The sequence below is a fragment of the Notothenia rossii genome (assembly GCF_949606895.1).
Source record: "Notothenia rossii genome assembly, chromosome: 7".
In the NCBI taxonomy this organism is placed as follows: Eukaryota; Metazoa; Chordata; class Actinopteri; order Perciformes; family Nototheniidae; genus Notothenia; species Notothenia rossii.
In genome coordinates, this window is record NC_136905.1 from 25,500,488 (window position 1) to 25,521,227 (window position 20,740).

The window sequence follows — 20,740 nt, forward strand, 5'->3', positions numbered from 1 at the left end:
AGGAATATTGTTGGTTTTTGAATTCCCAGACGGCTCGTTAAGAGTGCAGTTTAAACCAGGAAGTGGAGTGGGGGATTAAAGGAGGTGCAGGGGAGTTGGAGATTAGCAGTGGAGGTAAAGTATTTCTGTGCTGTTCGTGCCCCTGAAGGGACTACTAGATCTGTTTATTGACATGCAAATTTTAACCTCACATAAAAATGATAATTTATTGTTCTCCCTGGATAACTTTGAATGTAACATTTACGGTTTATTTTTGGCTTTTGAGGGGAGAACTCAAATGTACGTGAACCCACACTCCATTACTTTCCATAATATAATGAGATTGTTTGCACAATTTTTGGGGATTTGAGTTTGAATAAGTTATTTTTTTTATCAGCCATATTAGAGAATAGGAATTCACGTGAAGTGTAACAAGGGTGTTTCCCATCTGTTGATACACTGACATATGCTCAGAATGTACTCAAATCTACACATGGCTGCAAAGGTATACCGTTGCTGAAAAAACTAAGTTTGAATCCGTTTTGTATGGCATGGACTACCAAACTTTCGCAACATAAACGACGATTAAGAGAAAGAGCCGTGGAAAATGTAATTCTCTTTGTGTGTTCTCATTGCACACCCTGTGTTCACACTCATGTCAAGTTTTGTGAGTGTGCTGTGTATTCAGCCACAATGTATATGATGTACTTGTTTTTTAGAGGCATGTTTGTCTCTGTGAGGTCTTTAAGCTATTTACAGCCTTGGCTCTGTCTATCCATTGTTGATGGAAATGGAAAGAATGTCTCACTGTGGTTGTTCTTCAGTGGAAATTCAATTCAGCACCTTTTTTTCTCATCACAGACATGTGCATTTGGGTCCAGCCCCTGAGGCATGTAGAACAGTGGTAACACTGCTTTCTTGCAAACACATATTCCTCCCTTCAGGGGTTGGTGGTGGTCTGTTTAGTTTAACAAGTGAGTTGGTAAGCAGGTCAATCATTCACCGTCCACCCACAGTGAAAGACCTCTAAATCATGACAGTTGTTCCCAATGTGCTCTGTTTTGTGCTGATTATCATCCGTTCACATCTGTCATTGTCTGTCTGTTTTTATTTAGCCCTCTCCCTGCCCTCAAATCCTCCAGCCAGCCTGCTGGTGAGGAGTTTCTCTGTTTAGTTTACAGAACTCTCCAACCCCCAGGCACTTTCTGACTCTCATACCTCTGTCCCTCTGTTCCTCCTTACCTCACTCCTTGGCCTCTGTGCAGGAGGCATGAGGACGCAGCGCTGGGCTGTCAGGAATCTCTGGGCAAGCTGTTTGACATGGCCATACGACTCCCAATTACCTCACTTTCCTCTCGCTCCTGTCTTTTCCCATTTCCCCTCCTTCTCCCAGTTTGTCCTTTAGCTGTACATTCCTAAAGGGGAAACTCTGTAATACAGAAAAAGTTTGCCCAGTGATTTGAAATAAATATAAACAAATGGTAGTGCAATGTTATGTAATGCAGTTCTGCCGAGTGCCAAAGTTATTATTTGAGCTGTTCTGAAGTGCATCATCAATGATGTATCAAAGATACAAGGATCATCAGAGTATACGCAATTACCGGTAGTTAATTTTGGAGTTGCAGGATGATTAAGAACATTGAACAAGGAAGCTGCCATGAACACTGGCACTAGTCCATTGTGTTATGTGTGAAAGTGTGCACAGATGGGCAATATCCTTCAAAATACTGACTTCCTGTGCCCACTAAAGGATTACTACAAACTAAATATGGGCTTAATTTCTAAAACTCCATACATTCCATATAGAGCCAACTGGTATTACAACCAAGCTACACTTAAGAAGATTCTCCTAGCTTGGCCTGTGTAATCCATGTCGTGCAATGGAAAAACCTATAAGAAGCCCTGAATGCAAGGCAGTTATAGCTAGTATATCCATTAATTTTCTCAGTCTAGTTCCTTGACAGTCTGTCCTCAGTGGTGCAATAGAGAGTGCTGTTGTTTACTTACTTGGACACTCTGTTCCCATAGCTTACCCCAGTCATTCTAGTATGGGAACACGGATTTGATCACTGGGTTGCCAGATTTGAAGGATTTACTGTACTTGGACTGGAAGCCCTGTAGCTCACTGTGCTCAATGGTATGGCCGGATCCCCACAACCCTGTCTCTGCCTCTCCAGTCTGTGTTTCATTATCTTTATATTGGTCCGCCTATCTCTGTGTCTCTTGGACTGTATTTCAGTGTTTATCTCTCTGTCTTTCACAAATGTTCCTCACTCATCCGTCGACCCTTTGTCCTTTAACTCCAAACGTTTAGTTCAGTCAACATTTCTGTTGATCTTAGGAAGTGCACTGTGTCCTGTCATAAATTAGCTCACTAGAATACTTATTCACACATTATGAAGTAAGACGCCTAAAATAGAGCCTGGTGCCAGACGAGCAGTGCACGAAGGTTGGTTTGGCACTAATCGTGTTAGCAAATGAGCCGCTTCTGCTCCGTGCCAGCATCGTGTCTAGTTTCATAATAACGTCCTACTGCTTTCTATATCTTCTGTTTGAGAATAACAAAATTATTAATCTTCAGGAGGAGACAGCTAAGTACATTGCATACAAGGTTTAGGGTAATTCCAATATTGCATGCGTGTTTTTCAAATTTTAAGAAATGATTAAGTTATATTGCATCTATTTATGGCATTAGATTGAATGAAGGGAGCAACATGTGCGGCACATATTCAGTATGTGATGATAGTTATAATGCTATATTTGCATTGACTGTGCTTCTCCCATTCATGTTGTGAAACAAATAAATATACACATGTGCTGCACACAGTTACTTTAGATCACATTTAAACATGTGGAATACATTTTTAGACGCCTACACACAGCCTTACATATTTGTTTTTGCTATAATGGTAACAGCTGTAGTTCATTTTTCTTTGTTAATTGTATTTTAAATGTGTTTTTTGCAAAGGGATATTACTTGTTGAGTTGTACTTAGTTTCCTTTTCTTTCTTTTTTATAGTCTGAATGTATTCTCTGAATCTGCTGAGCTACAGTATCCCTGAAGGCATCATTAACATTTTGCTCTAAGGAAGATACTTATCAGTTATTCACCTCATCTCACTTTTCCTCACCTCCCTTTCTCTCTGGATGACTGCTACTCCAGGCGACTTCAAAGCTGTGACACCTACTCATCTCAAAAGTTTCACAGTATCAAGTTAACATTTAGATAATGAGCTGATGTTGTTATCTGCCTCCTTATAAGCGTGAATAAGAAATCATGCGTCCTGTGTTTCAATGTGCTGAAATTCATTACTCTTAGGTTCCCCTCACACTGCACATGTAGTACGCTTTTTATAAAAAGTAGGACTACTTGCTTTTTTCATTAACTCACTATGGACCGACCAAGCAACAAAGATATCGTGGTGCAGTAAAGGACAACATCATTTCTCCCAATGCATCTTTGCGCCGTTCAAGTGGCTGAAAATACTCTAAAATATGATAATTTTGACTTCTAATGTGCTGCAGAATATCAATGTTGCATACACTCTTACTTATAGCCCCTCAGCAGCTGGAAAAAGTTAGTGAAGCATGAAGTCGCCAAACTATTACATTAGATATTTTCAAATCATTCCTAGTTAATGTATGCTTCCCACCCACAGTGTGAAAAATGTGAGTTATTCTCTTAAAATGTATATTAAACCCGCAGCAGTCATCCTCATCATCCTCAAAAGTCACTCCAAAGTTGTATGGCAAACAATGGCTTATTTTCACATTAGAGAACAACATGCAGACGCAGAGCAACTTTAGCATTTTGATGAGTGTGTACACCTGATGAATATGAGTTTAATAATCACTTTTTTGCTCTATTTTGGTTTTCTACCATCATGTGAAAAAACAAACACATTCAGTTTTTCTAGCTGCTAAAAAGTGACGTCACTGTATTTCCAAGTAACACCTGAAGGTTGAGTAAAATATGAACCTTCTAAACTTAAAGCAGCCCTTCAAGTTGCTGGAAAGAAGGCGATAGGATTCAAACAAGAAACACCCGGTATATAAATGACGGGCATCAATCCACCCCTCCTCTCTCTCAGAATCATGGCATTCCTTGGCTGCCTCCTTCCTCAATGCTGGAAATACTCCGGGTCAAAGGGCAGATTTTTCCACTGTAAACGGAAAAGCAGATTGGAATGCTGTCGATTCCCAAACTGTTGGCCCCGGTGTGTGGGAACATCTGTGGGCGTGTGCACGAGCGTGTGTATTGAAAAGTAAGGGTGTGTTTGTGAGGCGGTCTAGTTTTGTGTGTGTGGAAGCGTGATCTTAATGTATGCATGTGTGTCTTTACAAGCACGTGTGTGCATCTGTCATAGCTTTAGGCAGTTTGTTTATGTGTGTGTGTTCTGCTTCTCATTGTAGCACTGATGTGTTCAGCAGGCCGCACTGTGCTGAGATCAAAGGTGACGCAGCGCCAGAAATCTGCTGGGTCACTCTTCGTGCAGCCGGCGTACTTTTAAAAGGATCTTAAAGTGAAACACAGAACACACAGACACTATTGCGTAATCACAGCAGCTAGTCACGTTAATATGTTTTGTATGCAAGTGTGTGTGTGTAATTTGCAATGTTTATGCCACTGGGATTGTTTATGTAATTGTGATCATTTGTAACTGATGGGAATATAAATAATGCACTCAAACTGAATGTTTTATTGAGCTTGTGCATGCATGTACCCATGTGTGTATATTTGATCCATGCCTGCCTGCTGGCCTCCGTGTTCCTAATATTATATCTAGTCTCTGAAACCATACACACACACGGCATTTACACACACACAACTCTCTCCCTCACACAAACGCAAACAGACAACACTTTCATGTTATTTTATACTCTTTGTTGCAGAGGTAAAGCGAGCATGCAGGCAGCACAGTGACCCTTTGTCAGCACACACATGTCCCTGCTCTCTTTCTCCTTCTCAAGCAGACTCATGCATCTCACCATATGCACACATTGCATTGAGTGACTTGAGAGGATTTGCAGCATTGGGTGCTGTGAAATACAAATAGTTTGACTGCTGTTGAGCAAATGTTACCTGGAGAAGAGAAAGGCAGATTGTGGTCAAGTCTGGAACATCTCATGTGTCACGGACATATTTATCCCCTGTTGCTAAATGGAAACATGCCTCGGCCTGCCACTGCCACACATTCACACACAAACAGACACACACATACAGATGGCCTGCTGTTGAATATTAAGGTAGGGCATAATTAGCCTGAGTAGTGGTTCAGTTTGGATAACTAGGACTTTAAAGTTGGCAAAGGACTAAGCCACTTGGGAGAAGATTACCATCGCATAGTTCATGCATAAAGACGTTTGTGGTTAAGGGGAATTTGTTTTCTTATAGGAATTTATTTAGTTGCGGACTCTTGAAGAAGTATCCTTTATACATAGACACAAATTGTTGGTTTCCTATTATATGATGACTTAATTTACACCCTTCCTATGAGTAAAATGGGTCAGTTTAATTGCGACTAAGCTTTCTGCAGCTAACATCCTCGCCTAGTCTGTACCAGAAAATGGCATGTGTTAAACACCATATGATGGCTCCGAGCCAATGAAAAAGCATCAGTTTATAAGAATAAAAACAAAGCTGTAAATGCATAAAAACCTATGTTGGCACTTCTAACATACTCAACAATTGGTTTCTAACAGGCATGGTAAAGTGAATTTTGCTCTAGGCTGCTACATAATACAAGCACAGAGGAAGCATTGAGACATTCAAAAGACATTGCCGCATATAAGAGCAAATACAGCCTTACATAAATATTAAACATCATCTGCCATACATTTCCCTTCAAGAATAACCATGTTTTAAATTAAGGACAAGACAAAGTATTGGATTGCAGTGAACTAAGCTATTCAAAAATATTGGCCATGTCAGGCACTGTGTCTGTGCGACTCAACTAACAACAACGCATGGCGCAGCATGAGAAACAAATTGCGAGAAACAATTAAATCTAGCTAGTTAACTTCAGCTAACTTTAGTCGCCAAGAATGCCCGTCTCTTGTCCATCCTCTGCAATGAGATGGGCGCTCACTTCCACCAGCTGCTGCTGCACTCCGAGGTCCAGTGGCTGTCCCGGGGCAAGGTCCTCACTCGCTTGTGTGATTTGCGCGAGGAAGTTCTCATGAGGACATGAGCTGGGTTGTAATGTTGGCCTATCTGTCCGATATCTTTGACCGGATAAAAGTGTTTATTCCTGTCTACATTGCATCCCCGCATCATCCGCCTGTGCGCATCAAAGACGCAGACTCATTGTTCCCACTAAAGTAGGGGTGAGTGTAATAAGGAGGCAAAGTTGACGTTCAGTGTATTGCCGGGAGCATATAAGAATTTATCCACGATGTTGAAAATGTTAAAAATGTTTAAAACATTAAGATAAAAAGGTTTTAAAAAGTTATTGTTTAATGTTTTAAGGAGGTGACGCTACTCAGCCAATCAAATCGGTGCCGTCAGTGAGTCAGCACGGTAGATTCAAACCATAGACTGTATATATAAAGATTCAAACACACACACAGAGACGAGACAAGAGGAGAGAAACAGTCGGAGTCATTTCAAATGGCGTGCTCAAAAAAAGAGAAAGGTACAGACAGCGAAAACAGAGCATTTAACAACATTTTCTCTTACTGGACCTCTTTGAAATGCAATTGAATACCCCTGCATTATAGCAACAACAACAATAATAATAATAATAGCAATAATAATTGGGAGGGGGGCACGGCTGTTCTTATGTTCTCTGAGGGGAGGCTCACCTTCCCACACTTTGAAAATCCCTGCTCTAGATATCAATGTACATCAGGTCGTTTTAACCCAGCATCAAATGATGTCATCACAGCTCATGTATTAGTTATAGATGAATGAGGGAATCCTTTTCAGAGCCTTTTCAATTGTTCAATGAGGTAATGGTATGAAAGTACCAGCCTTGAATATCAAAAAATGGTTAATTATTAATATCCTACGTAATTCATTTCTGTATTGAATTCAGCTAAATAAATGTCTTCCATAGGAACCTGAATGGACCACCCAGATACAGGCCATGATGCACCTTTAATGGTCCATCCCTCACTCTGTGTCCCAGAAGGCAGGCAGTGTAAGATTAGAAGCCACAACTTTCACCCGGCTAATAGAGCAGGATCCCATTACTCCTGCAGCTAATGGGGATCCCTGATGGCGTAAGCTCTCTCCTCCATCTCTGTATTTGAGATGCTCAGAGTATCAGGTGTGTGTTATTTTGCATTTAGCTACCCTGGGCAAACCACTGACAATGCAAAACAATATTGATTTAAAAACTCTTTGGCCCATTAGGTAAGCCTGACAAACTTTGCTCACGTGTTTTTTGGCAACCCAAGTGACCCTTTTTCGAGCACCAGATTGTGATTTTGCCCACCAATATGTGCGTGAATATTGGATATAGGTGTATACGCATGCGTTAAGGTAAATGTGTGCCCATGTGTTTCACAAAGAGAGCAATGTGTTGCTGCCTGTAGGCATTTCATCTGGCCAAAGCTGAACAGAGCTGCTGGACTCATGTAGGTCATGGAGACTGCATCTCCCTCTCTCTATCCCCCTCTTTCTCGGGAAAGTAGGACAGCTCGGATTTCTGAGGCTGCTGCTGCGAAAGATGGGAAGAAAGAGGCAAAAAAGAAGAATAGAGAATGAAGAATTTAAAAGCTGTTAAAAAAAGTGATATTTAGATTTATGAATGTATGGCTCACCCAGGACATAACACAGCAAAATATATATTATCTGCTGTTAAAATGTTCACCCTTTTTATAACTTTGATAGTGCTTTTGTGTTGACATTATATCAAGAGAAAGTTCACGGTAATAATCAAAAGAGTCAGAAGACAAATGGGAAAATAATTATTCTATTTTCCTGCTTAAACATGTTTTTTCTACTTGCTTAAATATTATAAAACATCAGTATCACGGACGTGCCATTTTTTATTTGAGGCCTAAAAACAGGGCACACAAAAAAGGAGGAGAATATACAGTAATGATGTTACAGATGTACCTTTTGACAATTAGTCTTCAAAGTGCTGATATTGAATTACTGGTTTTTATAGCCTAAACAGGATTTTGGAGACCTGATACAAAGAGCTCAGATAATGGGATTTGTTTTAGAGGAAAGAAAGGGGGAGAGAGAGACAGACACAACTGTGGCGCTGTGATCTTGGCATCTCAAGAGGATACTCTGTGTTGTTTGGGACAGTTTGTACGGATCTGAGGCACATACTGTTTTTCCTTTGAATGAGAAATGATTGTTTGTAGTTGACTGTAGACTCATGTGACACAAGGACCTGTAGAGGTTTTTCACTTCATAAAAATGTTTCTTTCTCTTCATCTTATTGGTTTTACCTCTATTATTGATATAATTGAATAAATAGCTTAATTATCACATCATTATTACAATGGTTTACTTATGAGTACATTGATATTTTTCTGCAATCTGAACGTTTTGAATAAAGTATAACATTTAAGCAATACAATATATCTTGTAGTTCGGTAGTTTTGGTCAACTTGCCGTACAACCAGTGGACTACTTCCAGTGTATTGCCAAAATCATGCCACTGATTTCCTCCTTTGTTTGCCCAATCACATTTCCTCTGCCCCATGCTTCTGCCCCCCTGCTGTAATTGGACAATGGCTCCAAATCAGGAAAGGACATTTGCCGCCTGGGGTTTCCTGGCAATCGCCCCTGGTACACAATTAAGCATCCGCCCCCACTTTTACTCCTGTTGGTAAAATATTTGGATCCATGCGGGATGTTTCTCAGCAGGTAGTCTCAATATATGGGGAAGAGATTGTTCTTGCATCATCTTAACCCTGTCTAGATGGCCTTTGAGAAGTGTGTGTAAACTCTGCATGTGCACATTTAAATAACAAGGATATGTATAACATTTTAACAAATAGTGATCCTTTGAAATGAAAATGATACATGAATAAGTTAGAAAGATAACAGTCCAGCTGTGGAGGGATGACTGAGCAAAGTTCTTGATGTGGTTTTTCTAGATTCTAGAACATTGAAAATGGAAGTTGAGAAAAGCTAGATAAGTTGGAGCATAGACTTTTGAGAAAAAAATGAAATAGCGGTATTTTCCAAGAAGCATACTTTGCCCTATAAAACCAAACCAGACATTTAACCTCACATCTAGCATAAAAATCGACTGTTACCCTTAATATATGCATACATTATTTGTTGTGGCTTTGCCAAAAGTCTGTCTTAAAATATCCTGACCTGCATTTCTAATTGAATTTGACCTTGCTCTGCTCAAATAACTTTGAATCTTCGATGAGTCTTAAAACCCTGAGTCATTGTTAAGACTCCATTATTTACAGACTGAGCAGCTCTGTGGGATAACTATCTCCCCAATACACAGCGTATGGTTTGATGCATGGCTACACAGTGGCAGTGATGGCAGTCTGCCACCATACATGACTTTGTATTGTCAGTGTGCTCTGGGAGTCTTTACCTCCTATGCTTCTCTCTCTCTCTCTCTCTCTCTCTCTCTCTCTCTCTCTCTATACCATCCCTCCCTTTCTCTCTGCCCCCTCGCCCCCCTCTGTCCCCTGCCTACTAAATCCCTTTCTGCCTTCTTTTGCTTCGCTGAGCCCAGATAGGCCTCAATGTCTTGGGACTTAATTTGACACGGTAATTGGATGACAAGGGACAGTTCACCGTCTCTTCCTCATGAGTCAGCAGAGTTTTCTTGGCTAGTGCCTCCCACCACTGCTGACTACAGGCGCTGAGTTGGGACGGCCAATTGTCCGAGGCCAATTCAGGTTTTTGTGTCTCCATCTCATCATCCGGACATCAGTTTCCAAGGGCGGGCGAGACCACACACAGCACCACATTACAGTCTGATGGGCTTTATAGAAAGTACTTGTTAATGGGAATATGCAGCAGGGGTGGGTCGTGTGAGCCAAATCAGCTTTTCAATGGCTACAGTTCTTTTTTGGCAACACCAATAGGGATTTAGTCGGACATAGACAGAGCAGATATAGCTAAATGTTGAAAGTGGAGCGGTTTGTCTAGGCAAGACTGATGACCTCCAAAAAGCAAGCCCATTGTAATCCTCTACTTAGAAAGACAAGTAGATAGTTGTGCAATGGAACTGTGAGGCCTTGGCAAAGCATAGGCGGAAAAGAAAATGTGAATAAGAAATGTAAAGATTTACGTAGATCTTCCAATTAACTGATAGCTCAAATTTCCTTGTGAGCTGTTTCTATTAGAGTAATCAACAATGTACTGTTTCTCAACTCCATTTTCATTTGTATTTAAAAAAACAAAACAACAACTATTTAATCCTGATTTATCCTGATTTCTGCTTGTACAATCAAGTTTCTCTCCAGGGACCAATCGATTTAATTTCAGTATGCTCAAAATATTAAGAATGCTGCTACCAACAAGCCTTTTAATCAGATATTGAGGTTATAAATGGTTATGGTTCATTTGAGGGCTGTGGTTTGGTTGGGGGTAGGCCATAGTTGTACACAGCCTAAAGGCTAAATTATGAACAAGAACATTAATAATATTACGCACTGGGGTGAAAATATTATCTTTGTTGCTACGATATTTAAGGTAGAGTTCGAAAACAGGTTAGAATTTACATATGCATAGTTTGTGAAAGGCAATAGGGCTCGACAGTAACGGTTGCCAGGTTGCCATTGGCAACCATTCAGAAAAAATGTCAACCACTTCTTGGCCTTTGGTTGCCATCAGTGGCAACCAGTTTTTAACATAAAGAAACAAGGACAGCAAACAGCTAAATGTGCACCCCAAAACAGATAAATGTTAATTATTTGTTGTATTAAGAGTGATATTTAATTATTGTTGTGACCAGTCGGAACCTGATACTTAAGTTGCACGTGCATTGGTGTGATTACAGAGCCAGAAAGTGGTGCACGTTTACTCGCGTGCGTGGTGCGTGGTGTGTTTTTTTTACAACAAATGGCGAAGCAAATTAAAGGTGACCTATCATGCAAAATGCACTTTTGTACGTCTTTTATACATGAATATGTGTCCCCGGTGTTCCAGGGAACTCACCAAGTGTCAGAAAACACAACCCTCTCTATTTTCCTCCATACCCAAATCTCTTAAAAAGGGGCTGCAACGGATCTGATACAGACTGATCCAGATTCGAACACTTCTCTGACGTCACAGAAGTAGCGCTACGGCTACGGCCAACTCCACCAATCAGGAGGAGACAGCCACGGACAATGCCGTTCGAAAGCGCTGGAGACGCTGTAGTACATATGCCAGGCCTGTAGATGGTGTTGTTCTCTCAGAATCAGCCCATGCAAAGACTGTTAAATTGAGCGAAATGAGGAATGGCTAAAATGCATGATCTGTTTGGTATTTTGAAAAGTAAAAAGTATAAATATGCCTTATATAGGTATGGTCCTACACCATATTATTCAAATAGCATGATAGGTCCACTTTAAGTTGTTTGACTGTGGGGTAAAAAGTTCGGCCAACCCGTCAGCATCTCAAAAGAATGTTCAAAGTGATTCAACTGATAAAGCCCAAACGAAAAGCAAAGAGGAATGTTGTCCATTCACTTCCAGTAAAAGTTCCTTCAAAATAAGAGTCCCGATCTTATTACTACCAAAATAAAAGTGCAAAACGAAACTTTACCATAGGAAAATATTGGCATGCACATATAATAACTTCTATAAAAAGGTAACACATTTTAAATATAGTTGCACATATTAAAGGTAATTTACAGCATTAATAATTAATATCTAATTCTTAACTGTGAATGGTTTTCATTTATTTAACATTAGAAATGTATTAGTCTGGCAAATGACAGAACCACAATCAAGACTTCAATGCTGAAGGGCCAGTGGATCTATGGTGGGGATCAGCACAAAGGTCAAGAAAACCCACATTTGAAAGGGAGAAACAGATGACCAAGGAACTAGTGACTTGCTCAATTCATTTGTGGATCTGTGAAGAACATGACAACAGCTGCACTACCACTTAGGTTTCAAATAATTGTGTTAATTACTTATTGTAAAGCCTTTGAACATTATTTTGTGTCTCATTTTCATTATTAAGTTGATGTATAACTGTATAGTATCTTAATTATTTAAAATAAAGGTGACTAAAAATGGCAACCGTATTTTCAGTTTTGGCAACCTAAAGCTGATGCCTGGTTGCCACTTTTAAAAGTTAGCATTGAGCCCTAATACCTGAGTTTTTTTTTCCACATGATGCTTGATCACTAACTTTCTTCCTGTTATTCTGGTTTAACTGGTTCAAAAACATTACCCGCATTAAATGGATCCTGATGTGTGCGCAGGATTCTATATGCCTAATGGCTAATAGTAATTTAGAACTGTATAGTGTGTGTGTGTGTGTGTGTGTGTGTGTGTGTGTGTGTGTGTGTGTGTGTGTGTGTGTGTGTGTGTGTGTGTGTGTGTGTGTGTGTGTGTGTGTGTGTGTGTGTGTGTGTGTGTGTGTGTGTGTGTGTGTGTGTGTGTGTGTGTGTGTGTGTGTGTGTGTGTGTGTGTGTGTGTGTGTGTGTGTGTGTGTGTGTGTGTTCAGTCTCTCCCTGGGGGATTACATCACAGGGCAGTTATCAGACCTGAGTCATCAGAGAGGTTGAGAGGCCCTGTTCCTCTCTGCGCCTCCATCTAAATGAAGACACACTTCAGCACATTGGAGATAAAGACTTTCTTTCTTTCTACTTTTTATCTTGTTTAATTTCTATATGACAAGTGCTCTTATTACAACTAGTTGTCTTTATTACTGAGCTGGCCTGTTCTCTTGTCCAATACAGTTCATTGTACTGTCGGCCCTGTATAAGTCTTATAACGATTAACAAAGTAAAACTACTACTTACTCCTTTGTATGCAACATTATAATATACAGTTCATGATCAGGGTCTTTCTTTCATTTTCTATTTCTCTTTCTTTTTTTACTTCGTTCTTTCTTTCATTTTCAATTTCTCTTTCTTTTTTACTTCTTTCTTTCTTTCATTTTCTATTTCTCTTTATGTTTCTTTCTTTTTTCTTTCTTCTTCTCTCTTTTAAAATATATTATCTTACATAAAGGTGGGGTAGGTAATTCACTTCAGAAACACTTTTTGTTATATTCCATGGAATGCTCTTAACATCCCGATAGCAATGAATATATTAAATGCTTTGACAATAAATACATAAAAAATACATAAAAAATGTCATCTGTGGAAGCCGTAGTACTGTAAATAGCACGACCAATCATCTGAGCTGGCCCGGCTAAAATAACTGGATGGCCTACCTGCCTGTCAGCCTTCCATCTGTGCACAAACTTATCTCGTGCTCTCATTGGTCATGTGCGCGTTCCTGTGTGTTGGAGGAGGGGCTCTGCAAGGAAGTCTGATGGAAGGCGCAGATTTTCTTCGGCTGTGTACTTTCAAATTCTAGCGCACTCGAGCTGGTTTCTCCATTCTTGCCTACCCTGCCTTTAATGTACCTCGTATTTTTACTGACAAAACTATCCTTTGCCTTTAAGTAGAAGACCAAGAACTAGAGTAGGCCAGTTAAAATGGTTCACTCAGCTCTCATCTCTGTCTGCTTTCTCATTCCTTCCTCTCACGAGGCAGTCTTATGATTTTGCCACACAGCAAGATACGAGTTCCACAGCTAATGAAAGATCAGTTCCCATCTAAATCCATCTACACTTAGTCATTGGCCTTATCCATGTACACTCTCAGCTGATCAGTATCTCTGAGTGTCACAGTTCAGGTGTTTCTAATAATGTCACAAAGAGATACTTTTCTGCTGATTCATGCTGCTCCTGGCAGACGCTACTTTTCCTTTCCGCTTCCTACACTCTGTCCTGATGTGCATCTCCACTAGCTCAGCCTCCTTGTGTTTCTTATCACCATACTTGCACTGAGTTTTGTTCATAACTTGCAACAAGTTATTCTTACTGTATCTCCTTTTTACACAAAGCCTTACCTCTGATAGGGGATAACATTTGACATGTGTGCAAAGATCTGACTGTCCCTGTTCACTTAAGACGAGGATGGAAAGTATAAGTCTCTACTCATCCATCAAATGAAACAGGACTTCGCTTGGACATGGCAGACAGTGGGGATGTCCATGTGTATCTTTATCTCCTATGATTATGTATTTGTTCACAAACCCTTTTCAGTTTTTTCAAATATCGAATACTCAGTTCTCCCTGCACTTTACTGCGAGTGCATTATGTGACTTTCGGTTCATTTTGTCTCCATGATCCCACTTCTGTTTGCAGTGTTAATCTGACTAATAAGTAAGAGCTGCCATTCCAGTGACAAGATGATGATCCCTCACTGGCTTACAACTTGCAAACCCCGCCACACTGAACCCGTAATGCTAGACTTTTTGGGCTTGAAACTTCACTTTGGATATAACACAACAGTTTTGGCAAAACAAACGTTTGAACCCACCTCTGGATTATGATAATCCTGCAGACATTTTCTTGAATAGAAACCTGTCATAATAAAGCCAGGCCAGCGTGTTTTGATTAATATGCATCAATGGAAAACATGACAGTGTCCAGAATGCCCCAAAACAACTATGACAAAACATAAATTGTGGGGATGACAATCCCATCGTCATCAATCATCAAAAGATTTCCAAAACCTTCTGACAATTCAACTGTATGTTAAAAGGGTTAAGGGTTATCCCTATAGAGCAACTGTGAAAACATGTATTGCAGCATTTGTGATGTGTGCAGCCTTCCTGGGGCTTTCCCCTCCGGCTGACTAACTGTGACGTACACTTGGGTGTGCGTCTGTGTGAGTGTAGTGGCAGGAGGGGGGTGGGTGGGAGAGACAGACAGCTGTGCAGGCCAGATCTGTAGTTAACAGTAGGAAGCATTCACACTACACATTCTGCTGCAGTGTGTCACCAGACAGTCTTTCTCTTTCCCTCTTGCTGCTGCTTCCCACTCTTTTCCCTTCACTTTTCTCATCTTCCTGTTTCTCCCTATCCCATACACACACTCACATGTGTGACTACGTGTGTGACACACACACACACACACACAGACACACACACACACACACACACACACACACACACACACACACACACACACACACACACACACACACACACACACACACACACACACACACACACACACACACACTTTTGTCTCTCTTTCCCCTCCCCCAGCTACAGACTCCCCCTTTCCCTTCCTTCATCCCTCCCCAAAGTTTCCCGCTATAGTAAATGAAGTAGTATCTCTTTGACTGCTACCACTTTTACCACTACTTCCTCCTTCCTTCTGTGGAACTTTGCTCATTCCTGGATTACACCTCACCCACACATCTACAAATACTCTTCCTTCTTCCGAAAAAAAATAGGAAAACCAAGAAAAAGTTGCTTCAACGACAGAGTAAAGCTGTTCTCGCCTCTCCCAGACGGGGTGTGTCAAGGCTTTTGTCTCTCAGATGCCGTATTAAATATCAGAGTTAAAAGGAGGGCTGGGGGGGGTCTGTGTGAGTGTGCATGTGCAAAGGTCTTAAGGTTTTTTGTTCTTTAGTGAGAAAGAATGTTGGCACGAAGCTTGCCACCAGGGGAGGAGAAGAAGGTCTGAGTGCTCAAGTGCTGCTCCAGGTTTGTTTCATTTCATTTGCTCTGTAATGAGTCTTGTTACTGCTGTAAGAGGCAGAGAGATCTGACTGGGGAGTTCAAAGTTAAGCCACAGGGAGGGAGGGAAGGAGGGAGGAAGGGAGGGAGAGGAAAAGAGAAGCATGGAAGAGAAAGAAAAAACCTACTAGCCCTCACTTGAAAACTTCTGAACATTTTGGAGACAAGAAGTGCAACAAAGAGAAACTTTCATTTCTCCTTTCTTTCTCTTCCTGCTTCTCCTCCTCCTCACTGCCCCGCACCCTTCTCAAATGAAAACTCTCGCTCAGAGCTCTGCACAGAAACTGAAGCAGAGAAGCTTGCAAGAGGTCTGAAAAAGTTGGCTCTGCCTGTCCATGACTGTGCGTCTGTGTGTCTGCTGGAGTGTGTGTGTGTGTGTGTGTGTGTGTGTGTGTGTGTGTGTGTGTGTGTGTGTGTGTGTGTGTGTGTGTGTGTGTGTGTGTGTGTGTGTGTGTGTGTGTGTGTGTGTGTGTGTGTGTGTGTGTGTGTGTGTGTGTGTGTGTGTGTGTGTGTGTGTGTGTGTGTGTGTGTGTGTGTGTGTGTGTGTGTGTGTGTGTGTGTGTGTGTGTGTGTGTGTGTGTGTGTGTGTGTGTGTGTGTGTGTGTGTGTGTGTGTGTGTGTGTGTGTGTTTGTGTGTGTGTCTAGGTCTGTGTGGGAATGATTACATCAGCCTGCTGCTGCCTTATGATTGGTTGGTGAGCGTGTGGTTTGATTCAGTGTGCCTCGGAACCCGTGGCTGAGGCTGTAACCCTTTGTGAGGGAGAGAGAGAGGGAGGGAGGGAGAGGGAGAGAGAGAGAGAGAGAGAGAAAAAGAAAGATAGTTGTCAGACTCAACCGGCACTGGAAGCACTGTACCTGCTGCCATCCAATCACTGACTGTCTCTGTGTCTGTCTTGTGAGCTGCAGCTTTAGGTCACACAGACAGTTTTTTTTTTAAAGACAGAGCCGGCGGCCTACATAGACTGAAGGACTGTCTGCAGGCTATGTGACAGGTAGCACAACTGTCATCTGTCGCCACTGTATCTCTGGAGGACACAGGGCTACACAACTGAACGGATTTTGTATTAGTGACTGTGAGTGTGACTGTTTGTATATGTGTGTGTGTGTGTGGGGAGCCAGGCTCACTCCAAAAATGCCTTCGTGTTCCCCGGACTGCTGCCTATTGCGGGCCGAGGTAAGACCGCTCTCTTTCTGTGTCTCTTATCTCTCCCTGTGTGTCTCTGCCTTTCCTTGCCTCCTTCTCTCTTTCCATTTCTCTTTGAAGTACTGCCAGGGGCGAGACATGGAATGTGTAAATACATTAAAGGCTGAAGACAATTTGTCTTTTTTCGAGATGTGAGCAGAGCAGTTTAAATAAGGCGTCAAATAGGACAGCGGTTTTCAATGATTGAGGCTCCTTTGCCTCTCTTCTTGAACATGTTGGACATGTTAGGAGCCTCAGGCCTGGTTTGTACAAACTGTGAGGCTACAGGCTTCTTCTTTGCCCTCCAAGGGAACAGAATTTCTTTGTAATGTCATATATTATGTGGGAAGTAGTGTGCATACATGACATGCGTAGGATTAGTAGGCTGGATTCCTGTGTAGGCTAACAAGGCTGGATTTATCTGCAGGTTAGGGAGGCTGTTTGTGTTTTCTGTGGGACATGGGATTATATAGTTTTCTTTTGAAAAGCAAAGATAAGGAAATTAAGGAATAATTTACCACTTTAAATTTGTTATGGGAAATATAATTCCTTGATGTTTTCTTGATCTCCAACAAGTCAAGGCTCCCAGTATATAAAATAATATATCTGGATGTAAATTGATGTCTCTTACACGGATGAGATCTTAGAGTGTAACCTACTCCGAGCCTGATGCACTGTTGCTATACAGTTTATCAGTGTACAGGTCAGTAGTGGCTAAATATGTATCTGAGTATGTATTGAGTCAGTATTATTAATGTAAACTGAAATAAAAATGATTGTAATTCCTGGATTGGATTAATACTGGCTCAAAACATATACCTGTGTTTATGAAGTTGGAAGAAAGAAACACTTTTCCAATAAGCTATAATTAGAAACACCATGCTAACTTCCTCTTAAGCTACAGTGGAGTATCCATTCAGTGTAGACTGCCCTTCTTTGTGTTCACAAGGGCAGACGCTTGTTATGCACTGCACTTTATTTGCTTCTATATTACACCAACAAGTTGCTATAAGAACTGCTTGCCTGTGATTTCTAACACCACAATTGCTACATAGTTTTGAATGTCTGTTCTTTTCTATTGTGTGCTATAATTACAGGCCTGTGTATTCTATATTGTATGGGACGCTATATGATAAATACTGTGCTAGTGTTTGAAGAAAATTGCTGGCTTCACCCACCTATTAGGCCGAGTGTTCAAAAAATGGTTTGTGTTAAATGACTTTATCGCGAGTTCCTTCTGGGGTTACCATAACAATGTAAATTCAAACCATCTCATGCTAAATGTATCCTTGACAGATGTAACAGTTTATTAATCTTAAGCTTCATTTCCCTCACATCAAGGACATCCTTGTAACCGGTTTGACAGCATTCTTGTCCTTTTTTAAGATTTCATTTTTGAAACACCTCCGTCTCTAGTTTACCAGACTTCCTTGAAATGATCCCTCTTAATGTAAGTTAACTCAAATTATTTTTTCTCCTCCTAGATTGTGAAGATCTTCAGTGAAGACGGCATGGGTAAAGTGGTGGAGATCCCAGCGGACATGACAGCCAGGGACCTGTGCCAGCTCCTGGTTTATAAAAGCCATTGTGTGGACGACAACAGTTGGGCACTTGTTGAACACCACCCGCTGCTAGGACTAGGTAAGGGGCAGAGCCCTGCTGGCTCAAATACACACACACACACACACACACACACACACACACACACACACACACACACACACACACACACACACACACACACACACACACACACACACACACACACACACACACACACACACACACACACACACACACACACACACACACACACACACACACGCACACATACGCACACAAAGAACATGGACAAACTCTCACAAACTCACACAGCACATCATGGATTTTTGGGTGGGCTGAGACATGCAATACAATCACTGACTTACACAGGTGCACTCACATAAATGTATGCATGTCTGCATACTTGGGAAGACAGGCGCATATTCTCACGCAGGCATGTTTTCAAGCACAAGTGCATGCACATGCTTTACAGCAAATGCGCAGAGCCATAATGTCCAGTGATCTAATCATGTCTAACACAATGGCTGTGTAAAAGGTCAATGGAGTAGTGCTGTATTAAGCATACAAGGAAGGGAAACAGTTTCTTGTGAAAAACCCGAGACAAATATTGAGCTGCTTGTCATTAAAAAATATGTAGGTTAAACGTCAAATCTGCATGTGCAGAGGATAAAATTATGAAGGTGGACGAGGCATTGCACATGGGTTCAGGGTTGAAGGGATGATTTTCTGATTTAATATTTAGGAGAACATTTTAGTTGAGTAAAGTGAATATGACGTGCAAGCTGCCTGAGTTGAGTGTTGCCTATCCAGTCTCTGGCTCCTGTGTATAATATGCTTGAAGCAGCATGAACAATTATGTTAATTAATTATCTATTTCCAAAAGTTATTGCTCTGGCACAATTTCCATACGTGGAGAAAGCCTTTCCTACAGAGGTGGAAGAAGTACTCAGACTGTGTACTTAAGTAAAAGAAGAAGTACCAGAGTGTAGGACTACAATAAATGTAGTGGAGTAAAAGTACATGATTTACCACTGAGTTGTAGTGGAGTAGAAGTAAAAAGTACCAAAACATTGAAATACTCAAGTAAAGGTAATCATTTAGGGTTATGCATCAGGAGATGCATTACTGATAAAACGATGCAACTGATGAACATAGTATCAAAACCTTTGGCTGACTTGTGCCTTTCTCAGAGTTTCAGAGTTGGTGTAATGCTATCGATCCAGTTCTATAAATGACACTGCAGAGAGGTGATGGAAAAGATTGATGGAGAGTTTAAAAGGCCATGTTTCAAGTCAAAGTTTCTTCAGACCAAGAGCAACAATACCACTATCAACACTCTCCTTAAAATAGAAGCCCTCAGTGCATCAGACACAGACCTCATGACTAATGCAGCATAATAAGATCAAAGCCATGATACTCAGGAAGGAGGAACCGTTTTCTATGCAGAACATTTCATTTGATTATACAGATGTAGTTGTTGCATTTTAGTTGGCCTGACATTAGCACTGGGTAGAAAGTTACACAGTAGATTCTTCATGGATTCAGGAATACTGTTTGATATTTGAGAAAGTGGAGGCGCTCACTGAGCTTGGTGTCTTTGTACCAGCTTGTAAGGAAAAGTAGTCTTAAAAACCCTTGACCAATCCCTAGAGGAGAGCATCTTTTTTATGTGTTGCTTCATTACCACGGAAGAGTGTTTTGCGTTTCTGTCGGGCTGATTTTGTGTTAGACTTGGCAGTATAACTGTACGTTGGAAAAGCTGTGGTCAGCTGAACGTTAGAAAACCCAACCTCCCCCTGAGGAGAGGGCGATTATAAAGCACTTATGGAAGACAAGTTGAGCCTGTGCTCATGTCTTTACAGTTTAACAGATGTGGGAGAGGAGGGGGTGTAGCTTTATTTAGAGCAGTTTTCCTGTTACTGTACATGCTGTAGGAAGAGACATGGTGGAAAAAAGTGGAATTCTGCTGTCACGACTAACATAATTTTCTTGCCTGATGTGCTGTCACCTCAGGAAACTTTTTGAAAATATATTTGCATTATTCAAAGTGCAGGTCCTAACACTCTCGCCTAATATTTTACCATCCATCATGATCTGATTACATTTCTCATCAATGCTGCCAAAAGGATGCTGCCAAACACAGTTACCGGGGCTTGTTGTAAATGACATCACTTTTGGCTCTGAGTAATCTTATTCTATTATAGCCCTCCTTCTATTCCGGGGCACCTGCTCTGCACCCGTATTCTTGCCGTATTTGATGTTCAGGAGTTTCAGAAGATGGGATGTGATAAAGCAACAGTGTGCTGACTGTTCAATTTCAAAAGGTTATCCATT

The 20,740-nt window shown here is 41.1% G+C and overlaps 1 protein-coding gene across 2 annotated transcripts in view; it reads left to right on the forward strand.

The window, feature by feature from the left end:
• grb10b (growth factor receptor-bound protein 10b) overlaps window positions 1-20,740 on the forward strand; it is a 68,414-nt gene that overhangs the window by 34,866 nt on the left and 12,808 nt on the right. For both annotated transcript variants that reach the window (XM_079693477.1, XM_079693476.1), the window contains exon 6: window positions 18,328-18,484. In XM_079693477.1, coding sequence (XP_079549603.1) covers window positions 18,328-18,484 — 157 coding nt within the window. The remainder of the gene's footprint in view (window positions 1-18,327; window positions 18,485-20,740) is intronic.